The sequence below is a fragment of the Dermacentor silvarum genome, chromosome 1 (assembly GCF_013339745.2).
Source record: "Dermacentor silvarum isolate Dsil-2018 chromosome 1, BIME_Dsil_1.4, whole genome shotgun sequence".
NCBI lineage: Eukaryota > Metazoa > Arthropoda > Arachnida > Ixodida > Ixodidae > Dermacentor > Dermacentor silvarum.
In genome coordinates, this window is record NC_051154.1 from 202,976,464 (window position 1) to 202,988,018 (window position 11,555).

The following is an 11,555-nucleotide window of genomic DNA, read 5'->3' on the forward strand; positions in this document are numbered from 1 at the left end:
ACGTATACGAGCAAATATATACGGCGTTTATAAATAGAAAACATCACACATATAGTATAGGTTAAATTCAGTCATTCGGCCTGCACAATAAGCCTGCATTCGTTACTCTATTTATACCTCCACATTTATGACTGAGTTGTTTCGCACTTCAGTAAAGTTTTTAGAGCCCGATTTCTCTTTGTTTATTCTTTTCACTTTTTTAACTTGTTGAGGGGCCTTTCACATTCCTTTTTCTCTCCTATTCACCCACGACGGAAAACGTCAACGTAAGCGCTCTTGTTATCGTTTGTGCTGCCTGCCCGTCCGAACTCTTGGCAGTGTGCCCGCTATGCTGACGTCAGGACGTGCGTCACCAACGGCGCCAGTAATTCACTCAGTGCGCAGCATACATTTGTGACGGAAACGAGAAATATAGCTTGAAATGCGAACCGATCGGTAGGGTGTACGTCTTTTCTATGTACATTTAAGGACTCTCAGACTAATTTTTATGTTGTGTGTATGTGTGTGTGTCTCGAGCCTCTATACAGTACGCGGAGGTTACGGAGTACGCGGAACGACACCGAGGAGGCATGTGTACAGTGTGACCCAAAATAAACGTCTTACAAGAAGGACCCCGGATGCGTCGCTATCAGCCCAGTAGTCATTATCGTGCTGCAGCCAACATATGCGCAAAACACATACCTCGAGATAAGCTTGCTGGAGACGTTGCCTGCCCGCCATGTTCTTTTTCTTCAGCTTCAAACGGTGCGGCGAAGATGATGATGATGATTCCAGACATTGGCACATGCTCACAAAGGAGGATCGGTAAAGAAGCGGGTGGTTGAACGATAAGAAAAAAATTATAGGTGTATGGTAGTAGTAGTAACAATAATAAGAATCACAAACCTAGCAAAATGTTAAAAAAGTTTGCGTGATCGTTTACTTAAGAATATAGAAAAAGTTGACAGTCACTTTAGCTCACGCTAAAGAGGATGAAGGCGAAAGCCTGCGTGCTCACGAGACATTCGTTGCATTACTTGACATTTTCATTCGAATGCGTTACTTCCTATTGCTTGTTTTCTCCCGCCCAAGGTCATGGGTTCGAGCGCCTCAATTAAGTCTACCTTAATCAACTGTACCTTAATTAACTTCGCCCTAAGTAACACCAATGGTCGTTGGTTCGACTCCCACTAAAGGTCGAGGGTTCGACTCTCTATGAATGTTGGTTGGGCCGTAACTCCGGACATCCGATTTTTCGTCCCATGAGCCGCCTAAAGCTTTCGCCCTAATAAGAAAAACCTGCTGTTTAGCAGAATGTCTACTGTACGATGAGAACGGCTTGAGGCCCGTGGCAAAGGCGGTGGTCCGCACCGTTTGTGGTATGTGGGAGAAAGTGAGTGTCCTATGAACTGCCCGCCGCGGTGGCTTAGCGGCTATGGTGTTGCGCTATACTGTGAACGAGGTGGGGGGATCGAATCTCGGTCGCGGCGGCTGCATTTAGACGGGGGCGAAATGCAAAAACGCCCGCGTCCCGTGCATCGGGGAAGGTGAAAGACGGTGGTAAAAAATAATCCGGAGTCCCCCACTACGGCGTGCCTCATAATCAAATCGTGGTTTCGGCGCGCACAATCGCAGAATTCAATTCCTATTAACTGTTCAGTAGTCTTATGTACAGAAAACATTTTCCTTATGTACTGGCAAGAAAGAATCCCAAAGTAACCACATACGAAAGATTAGTAACTTGATGTCAAATGTACGTTTATAGAAGATTCTCAGTGAGCTAAAAACTATATCGGGTGTAATGATAAGCCGCCCGCTGCATCGCCGATGGTTCTGATTTTTACTGGAGACACATCCAAACCAAAAAGAGCATAAAACGCATTACATTGTAATCGTTCTCGGTGGCCACTGTGATAAACGCGTAAAAAAGAAAGCGCAGTCAGCTTGCAGACTGGGGCGCATCATCGGGGTTCTGTTGTCTTCGCAGTTCGAGTGCGCTACATCGTGCTTTTTAAGGCGGTTAGCATTCTTCGGTGTTCTTCAAGCACTTTCAGGTATCTACGTCTGTTTCTAACCTCTTTCACGCCAACTTGGGTCATGGGTATGCGCCGCTGGGTATGTGCCCGAATAGACAATTCGGGAATAGGCGGCTGGGGCGTGCAGCTGGGAATGTGCCGTATGTGATGCACTTCAATGAAAAATAAAAAAAGAAGCGAAACGAAGTACGAGAGAAGAACCCGGCCGTGCCCCTTCAAGCTCTGCAATAAACACTCTGAATTTTTACATAAATTTTACATGTCTCGGTCTCCGCACATAAATAATTATAGTCTTCACAATAATAATAATAATAATAATAATAATAATAATAATAATAATAATAATAATAATAATAATAATAATAATAATAATAATAATAATAATAATAATAACATACAAACAAATCATCACTAATTACACACGCTTCATCAGAAATATTGTTAGTCGCATTAACATCACCAATTACCTCCAAAGGATGGATGCCCCACCCGTGTTTCAAGGGATGCTTGCTTGTTGAAGATTCGCAGAGAAGTTGACGACGAATTCGTCCTGTTCATTTTGGGAGCAGGAGGGCCTGGAAATAATGAATTCTGCGACAAAGCCAAGTGAGATTAGCTCCACTATGGGGAAACAATAGTGCTACCAGATGGCAGATATGAAGTCTCACTGCCTTATAAGACCCGTTATGAGCTCTAGATCTGACAACTAGCGAGAAGCTGTTGCCGGGCTAAAAAAAACTTGTGTCGCCTGTCCGGCCAGGAATGACTTCCACAGACTCGTGTGTAGAAACCGCCGTATGTTACTGATGACCGAGGAGAATGTGCGGAGCCGTTCAAAGAGACTTGTTCGAGGACGAACGTATACGGCACACGTATTAGCAGTTCGTAACATGTACCAATAAGGGATTTGGGCACGAGCGCTAAGGCGGATGTACAATCATCGAGAGCGAGTAAGAGAGAGGATCGGTTGCTATTGTTATTCGTTAAAAGAAAGGAGGAAGAGATGAATATTCCTGCTCGTCGCACTGCTGTGTGTTGAATTTCCGGCCTTCTTTCTTGAGAAAGAAGACGACGAGGCTCGTGCCGCGGGGCGGGTGCGCGCGTTTTGTCGGACCACGACTTCCTCAGCCACCAGTCCAAGGATCGCATACATTCTATACGTTCTCTCCCTGTCGTCATGCCTGGACCAAAGAAGGTTCCACCGAAATCAAGTGGGGTGCCGGGACCTTCTCGAGGCGACCAACAAGTGCGTCACTTGGAGGAACTGGTCAAAGAATTGGAGAGTGCGGTTGAGGGCTACCTCAACGAGACGCGCAGCATCGCCGAAAAAATATGCCGCAAGGTGGATGACTGGTATGACGACATTATCCGCAGGACACCGCAAGAGGTTCTGAATAGACCCGCGCGGGAAGTTTGGGGCGACAAGATCCCAGAACCCGGCATCTCTCTGGCGAACGATTTGATGACGCCGAAAAGGTCGCTGGCCGCAAGTTCATCTTCAGACCAGCCAGGAATGAAAATTTCCACCACAACCAGCAGCGACCAATCGGTCCAAGGACTGTGCGAAGCTGTGGAGAGCGTGTGCGACAAGATTGGGAAGCTGTAGACGCGGCCACTTTCAGACTTTTCCTTCTTTTTCGTGTTAGTGTTGTCTTTTTTTCCTATCCGCTCGTGTAAAAAAAAAAAAAAATCGTCTACTATATTGTTGCAGTGTGGGATTCTTGGTGTGCCATCTGGAAGTACTATAGCGTAGCGCAAACAAGACGAGGATACGTGTAGATACACGACAGGAACGCCGTGTGCTCTTCTCGTGACCTCGTCCTTGCCGCTACACTAGTATTAAAAGATAGCACAATGCCGACACCACGACGAGCTTCTGATGCGTGCAAAATGGCTCAAGGTGGACCATCCAAATGTTACAACTTTGTCGCTCAGCACTGAAAAGACAAAACAGAAGGACACAGCCGTTTACTGTAGTCCTACAAATACGTAGCCGTTACGACCCTCCGCAGACATGTACAGAAACACCGTCACAGATCGTCAGTTTCTATTGTAATACAGCACAACAGCACGAAGGCAGAAATTCGGCGCATCAGCAGTGGCGGTCGGTGCTGTTGTTGAGCGGAGTGCAGGCACCGCCCGTCTGACCACGAGCGAGCCTCCACGCGCTGCGCAGGGCGTCGGGCTTGGCGACTGTGGCCGCCAGCAGTCCGCGGTAAGCGCACGGGTCTGTCAGCTCGTCGCAGCAGGCGAAGCAGGGCGAGTTGAACAGTCTCAGGTGCAGCTTGGACGCGACGACTCCCGTGAGGAAGACATTCTCGTGGTGCAGGGCGGGAGTCTCCAGCGCCTTCCGAAGCATCGGACCCACGATGGCCCCTGAAATCACGTACGCAGCACCGGACAGGTAGATTGGAACCCACGAGCCGGCTGGGCTTCCGTAGTACCTGTAAGCGCGCAGCAATAGGCGATTTGTGTATTTCATAGTTGTGGGCGGGCTTTATTGTTATTATTCGTTAAATGCGAATCCTTCTATGTCCCAATCCTGTACTTTACGGTAGTACTATTGCGCTCAGCATGAGGTACAACGCGCGAGCGCTTTGCCACGTGCTTTTGCGTTGTAGCTCACACTGAGCGCGATACTGCGTATCTATCCGGCATCGCACAGTCTTCGGGGTAGGCACAGTTTACACACTGCACCCCCTTCCGGATAGGTCCAGCTAGACACCGACTCCTAGTTTAGAGTTTGAAGTTAGCGCTGCTTTCATGTCTATAGTCGAGGCGTCGTTTTGTGCGGCTGTTGCGCGGCTGCACCCCACAACCCAGCACAGGTTTGACAGCGAGACGTGTGGCTGTGCGTTAACTTGCTCGCAAACGTGCGCCTCGTTTTCGTTGAGTATACCAACATTACGCAACTCGCAGCGCCGAGCGCGTCCTTTTTGCCGCAAGACGGAACACAGGTGTCCTCTTTGGCGCGAAGGCGGAGGACGGTTTTCACCTTCCTTTGCGCAACATCCCCTCCTGACCAGCACCCCCTCTACGCATCGCGTGTCTCCATATCCCTCCTTTCCATAGTCCAAACACCGCAGCATCATCCGGATCCGGGAAGATAGTTCCGCTTTGAAAGCACGCACTAATGTAGAAAATTAGCGAAATATTTGCGCTGAGGAAGGTCCGAAATGTCCATGCAGGTATGGAATCGTGCGTCGTCGATAAGAACAGTTTGATCCCTGCCAGACTGTCCATAAAGAGAGTCGACCGTAAAATCTAATATTTAAAAAGGAAAGAAAGAGAGAGAAGCTTTTTTAAAAAAATGATAATCATATATGACGTAAACTTTTTGCTTATGCAGTGTGTGTTTATTTAAAATTTGATGAAACCTGGACATTTATGCAGTGTATCGAACCAAACTCGAACCTCATTTCTGGGCGGAACTGAACCCAAACCCAAACAGCAATTTTCTTTAGAGTGCCTGAACCCGCACCGAGCCTAAACCGAAAAAAGTAAGGGTTACAGATTTGGCCCGACACTGTAAAGGCGGCAACAGGTGCTCAATAGTTTGCACGATTGTTTGATTAACTACTTTTTAAATCGGCGCACTCTACTAGCATATTGTGACGACTCACAAGCTGGATTGTTTGCGATAATGGGGATAGGAGGTGGGTATATATGCTGGTATAACTACGGCCACCTACGCAGATACGCTTGCACTTTTCGAGTCGGCCGTGCCAGCTATGTTCCACGGCCGAGAAGTTGTTTCACGGGCTCCGCGGTATCAACATTTCTGGCGACGCTCCAAATTCGGCCGTTAGGCAAACTTCTTACTAAAACTAGATAAACTAGATAAACACGGAGAGCGGGAAAGACGATGTCCTCGAGGACGGATGTTGACGAGTTGAGCTGCATGACTTAAAACCATAACACTGTGGTCGCTAATGAATACCGTCACCTTCTCAGTGAGCGATAACCGCGCCTGTAAACAGCACGCGAAGTCTGCTTTTATTACGTGCAATGGTTCAACGCACGTTTGGTGCTTAACCAAGAAGACTACAATGCTCTTCGAGTTGAAGAAATTATTCGTGGGACACAGTGTGAGTGCTTTTGACTTCCTTGTTCGCCCTTAGCCAGAGCAAGAAACATCGACGTATGGCTCAGCACAAACAGTCCTTGTTCATCGTTCAGAAGAATCATTCACCTCATATGCTTCTAAAAAAAGTAGTAAACTGAGCGAAATGTCAAATGCTCGCTGGCTCGAAGTGCGAAGTTTGAATTAATGTAAAGCTATGTCAATTAGCGCTGTCTTGGACACCATCGATCGCATGCCACAATTCCTTACCCCAGTCCTGTAGCAAAAACCTGAAGCAAAACAAAAACTGACTCTGCTGCTGTCAAAGTAATGAGTGTGGAGGCTACGCAGACCTTACGCTGATGCAGGGATTATCGCTAATTCCCTCTGTCTTCAATATGTATACATGAAAATTCAGAAAAAAAAAACATGAAAGAACTTTTTTGTCGATACGGGCTACCGATTCGGAAACAGTGCGCATAACAGTCGCAAGTAATCCCTACATGGAACCAAAATAGGTGCGCAAGACAGCCTTCATCGTTATCCAACCGAAGGAATTCAGTACCTCCCTAGCAGTTTTTAAAACATGCCAAAGTCCAAGCTGTTGCTCGGGGATTTGGTGAGATCCTTTTAGATTAACGAGTACAATTTGAGATAAGTGTCTCAGTTCACCTGTCCAACCTTAAAGAGCAGCGCACAAATTTTTACTTTATATGCAGCGCCCTATAGCATTGTCATTGCAAAATGTTTCGTCCCTATTTAAATGACCTTTTCTTTTTTTTACTCTAAGCATGATAGCTAGTCGGAGCCATGACTCCGCGGAAAATACCACGTGGTGAGCCACGAATATGTGTTCCTGGGTTATCAATGATTAAGAGAGATATAACAGCGCTTAAGCATATGGGACAGAAGGCAGGCCGAGACGAGGATACGCTGACTTGCACAAGCTACCAGCACTGCAAAATCACACAAGCCCCTGCTCACCAAAAGCAACAATACGTATAAGCAGTTGCTTGGTTTTGACGCCCTACTCCATTATATCTGATCATCATTGTCGAAAGCAATCTGGGGACGCGAACAACATTGAGGGATGACGCGTCTTCACGAAGGTATGAAGAGTAATAGGCGAATACATATTCTACGTCTGTGAGTGAAGCTCACTGAAAAGCCGCGCTTAATGTCGTTTTGTTTTGTCCTGCACACGCTAGAGAAAGCCTAAGCTAGCTGTAGTACCGCCACACACCTTCGGCGTTTCCGACCCATCGGTCTGCTCTCGTGTCGTTTGCCGAGTAGGAAGCCAGCGCGGTTGCCGCGGCGCGTGTCGTTCTCGAAGGCGGCCTTCTTCGCCTCCAGCAGTCCGATCAAGCCCGGCAGGTCCAAGTACGCGTCGTCGTCCGCCTTGAGGATGAAGCTGACACGCGGACAGAACGTGTGCGCCCACTGGAGAAGGAGCAGGGACTTGAGCGTCTGATTCCTACTGGTGTCCTCGAAGTCGGCGCGGATCACGTCTCCGAACACCGAGATTTCGGGCAGAAGCGACGAGTCGTCGCTCTGTACCGAGCCGAGCGACCTGCATTTAGTTGCAAACAAAGACGAGATGACGAAGACGGAAATTTACAACGCAGACGGCCATGTTCTACGACGTTCTTCAGGAGCGGAACTGGTTAATGGCAACTTGTTTTGTACTTATAATGTTTTCATCTCTGTTGCGCCGTAAGCTCTCTCACGCTTCGTCTCTGCTATCGAAGCTTACTTTCAGCTGTTGAACAAGATGCGGTTGCATTATCAGATTGTTTTGACGTCGCAAGCTTTGTACCTCCTCGTGTGACGGACCCGTCATTGTCAGATGTGAGCACCGAGCAGGTAGCACATTGTGGAATTTACGCGAGGACAGCCGGAACTCAGAATGACGCTTTATAACGAGGGGGGAGGACAGGGGTGAGATTGCCAGCGGTATATTTCATCTGAAGTTCTGTCAGCATCATACATCCCAGCCGAAGTATAGTTTTTATTTGCGGGGACGAATTCGTTCACTAATGAGTTTTGTCCTTGAATATCGTGGTAACCTGCCTTTCCGTGCCCACCACTCCTAAGAGACCATGCACGATACAACACTGCTTCATAGTTGGCGGAAGCGAAAATCTACTAGTCCCATTCCTTCAACACCGCTTAGATGTAGTAGCAAGGGTTCGTTAGGCACAAAAAATATACAAAAAGCCCATACGATATAATGGTTCATGAGAGAATTCACGCCAATCCTGATGCTGAGCATATCATTAACATAGGCGGCAGGCCAATGGAAAGAAACACTGATGGACCAAGGTCTTTATGAAATCGGCCCAAGGTCTTTATGGTACGAGTCGAGACGCTACACTGATCGACCAACAGCAAATGCAATCGTATAGAGACAGCGAGCAGCGAACACGAGTGCTTTCGTCATGCCAGGCTAGACAACGCCAGCAACGAGGTCCTTGTGTGCAGCCGACACTCCAAGCGGATACATGTAACTAACAGAGGCCGAATTCAAAAAGATGTCGTTCGTAAATGTTCTTTGCCATTGGCAGGCCGCCTTAGCTCAGAGTATGTCCAACAGCAGGATTGGATGGAATTTCACGAACAATTCTAGCGTATGAGCTTTTTTTTTTTTTGAATACGGGGGGTTCCAGGAGACCAACGCGGTGTAAGTGGTGACGTACATCATGCTGGAAGCCAAAAATACGTGTATTCCTATTAAAAACATGCGCATGCGACGTTCACCCGTATTATCTGATTTTCAAAGCGTGGTTTTCAACGGGCTCCGTGCCTTCGAGCTCTATATCTCGCGACTCATACAAGCATGCGTGCAGCCACTGTGTTTTTCTAGCGGTCTGAGTGCCCAGAAATTGTGCTACCCAGATGGCACCGCCTGGCTGACCAAATGCCACGTACGTGACACTGGGACACCCTTGTTGCTTAATTAAGGTAAGCGACTTTGATAAAGGCGAAGCCTTTAGCCTACTGTACAAGCGTATTCCGCGAACATTGCGCTGTTATAATGACAGTGCAGGCCTCCCTGTAAGGTCGCGTATATAACCAGTGAGCGAGTTCCTTCCAAGAAAAATTTGCGCCTTATGGGGCGTTTCTTGTCCCCCCAATAAAAATCGTCACCAATCATGCGTGCACGTGCTTCCTTTAACGCTGCGCCCCCGCTGCTTTCAGGTCATGAACGGCATCCGCGTATAAGCGTGACAAAGCTTTCCTGACGGGAAAGCACATAGCGAGCGCATAGTGTATGAACAATGTAAGTGTACGCAAGATCGATTATGATTATTGTTGGGGGACCACATAAGCCCCGAAGGAGATAACCATTTGCTTGAGAGTGTTGCAACAGCAGTAAAATAGAAAATCAGCGCTGTCAAGGTTTGACAATGGCGCCCATATTTTACTTCACGAACGTTTCCTGGAGCAAGCTGTTAGTTTCGCCAGAAACTAATAATTCTGAGCATCTAAGCGCAAACCAGGGGCAGGAAAGGGAACCAAACTCGGTACGCGTTGCAACGGCAGGCAAGAATTGTTGAGGACGGGTGAGAGTCGGAGGCCAAAATCACAAAGCAGTTGATGCGATATAATTCTTCGTATTCTCCGGCAACTTATAATTCTCCGGCAACTCGTCGGATGCTAGGGGCACACTGCAACTCGTCGGATGATAGGGGCACACTGGCAGTGGTCCTTTTGTCCTACAGAGAACTGACAGCGGCGACGAATACTTTCAACCGTGATTTGACACCGACCTCACGCGAGCCCTTTCCACGGTCCTCTGTCCGGCGGCATCCTCGGCGTGCCGGCCGAGTAGGAAGTAGACCGCGCTGTGTCCCGGCCGGACGTCGCGGGCCCACGTGTCGCGGATGGCTTGGCGCTCGGGCGCATGGTCGGGCGCCGAGCACACCACTACGGCCAGGAAGCTCGGGCACGATGCGCGCGGTAGCGTCCCGAAGGCGCCTCCGCTGGCCGACGCCAGGAGCCTGAGATTAGTGGCCGCCGCTGTCGCTGCCGCCGGTGGCGGCTGCGACCAGGTAGTGTCCACGTGGCTCCTGCTAAAAGGCAGCGAAACGTAACATCCCAAATTCTTGCACATTTGTCCTCTATATATATACCTTGCGCAAGCGGACACAGGTCCAAGGTCTGTTTCGCATTTACGTGTCAGTGCCCTTGTGTGGGTCACCTAAGCAGCTCAACTTATGCACCATAAAGTCATGGCTATATCAACCAGCACCCGTCGAAGTGCTGCTGAACGTTGTTTCAAGTCGACGTTGAGAGCGGCTCGTGCTCCGCCTCCACTTTAGACAATGGAGGGCAGCGCCGTTTCTCGACACAAGTGGTCATCAACAACGCGCTTCGGTGATTCCCGAGCTAAACTTTTGTTTCAACAACGAGCCACTTTCATCGTCTATACTGCGATGGTGGAGACATGAGGCCCAACAGCCGGGCGATGCGCACTTCCGAGTTGGGACGAAAAGTCACATTTACTTGCAGGTGTGGATGCCTGCATTTTCGTGAATGTGCTTTCTGTATAGTCTCATAGTATATATCATAGTATAGTCTGTATAGTTATCAGGTTCATCACACTGTGCTTTCAATTGAAATGCCAGCTTCCGTCTGTACCGTGGATGCAACACGGTATACGTGTCAGAACCTTGTGCGGCCGAAGATAATTAATATCACTAGACAAGACCAGTACAAGTAGAGATTAAGTAAATACTGGTAAACTGCGGAACCAGAAGCGCCCGTTCATCATTACAACAGCAAGATGTTAGTGAGACTTTGCACCTGAAGGTGCGACGCAGAGCGCATTGAAGAATTCTGCAGGGCACCGTGACGGGAAGGTCACAAACCGGGACCATGGTACCTTCGCACATGTGAGAGAATGCTATGCCATCAGGATGCCATCAAGTACTGTGAGAGGATGACATCAAGTACTCCGAATCTTCTCACACAGGGAGAGGATACGGAGTGCTTGATGGACGGTCGTTTATATTTACAGTTCCTAAATTGAACAGATCTCATGATGAAATTATACTATAGTCTCGCCTGTACAAATTTATCACCTTCCGCAGAAGGTTCAAACTAAAAGGTACTTAAACCAAGGAAAGTCAAAGTGAGGCAAGGCTGGAAAAATGAGCGAGGGCAGCGATACCCGCACAAACTGCTGTCTTATACTTATTCTAATGCCGTGTAGCGCAAAACTTGCTTTAGCACTTACCACTTGTGCAACCGTCAACGAATAAAACGCGATAATGTGTACGTGAGACACTTCTTTGCATTTGGCGCCTCGTGTGAAGCACACCGCGAAAAGTTTCGCTTTAAAAGCTCAAATTTGAATCTGTCAGGGCCAAGAGTGATATTCACGTTTTTTCGCTATATTTACTGAAGCTCGTACGCATTACCACGCAGGTGTCATGTATTCGCCGCTAAGCGTTCGCATTGTTTCATAGCACAAT

The 11,555-nt window shown here is 48.1% G+C and overlaps 1 protein-coding gene across 1 annotated transcript in view; it reads right to left on the reverse strand.

The window, feature by feature from the left end:
* The window catches only part of LOC119436449 (uncharacterized), a 41,517-nt gene extending 30,951 nt beyond the window's left edge, over positions 1-10,566 (reverse strand). Inside the window, exons 1-5 of the mRNA XM_049658083.1 lie at positions 9,849-10,566; positions 7,322-7,648; positions 4,113-4,459; positions 2,505-2,590; positions 682-735 (exon numbers count right to left, since the gene is read on the reverse strand). Coding sequence (XP_049514040.1) covers positions 682-735; positions 2,505-2,590; positions 4,113-4,459; positions 7,322-7,648; positions 9,849-10,192 — 1,158 coding nt within the window. The 5' untranslated portion in view covers positions 10,193-10,566. The remainder of the gene's footprint in view (positions 1-681; positions 736-2,504; positions 2,591-4,112; positions 4,460-7,321; positions 7,649-9,848) is intronic.
* Between the last annotated feature and the right edge of the window lie 989 nt (positions 10,567-11,555).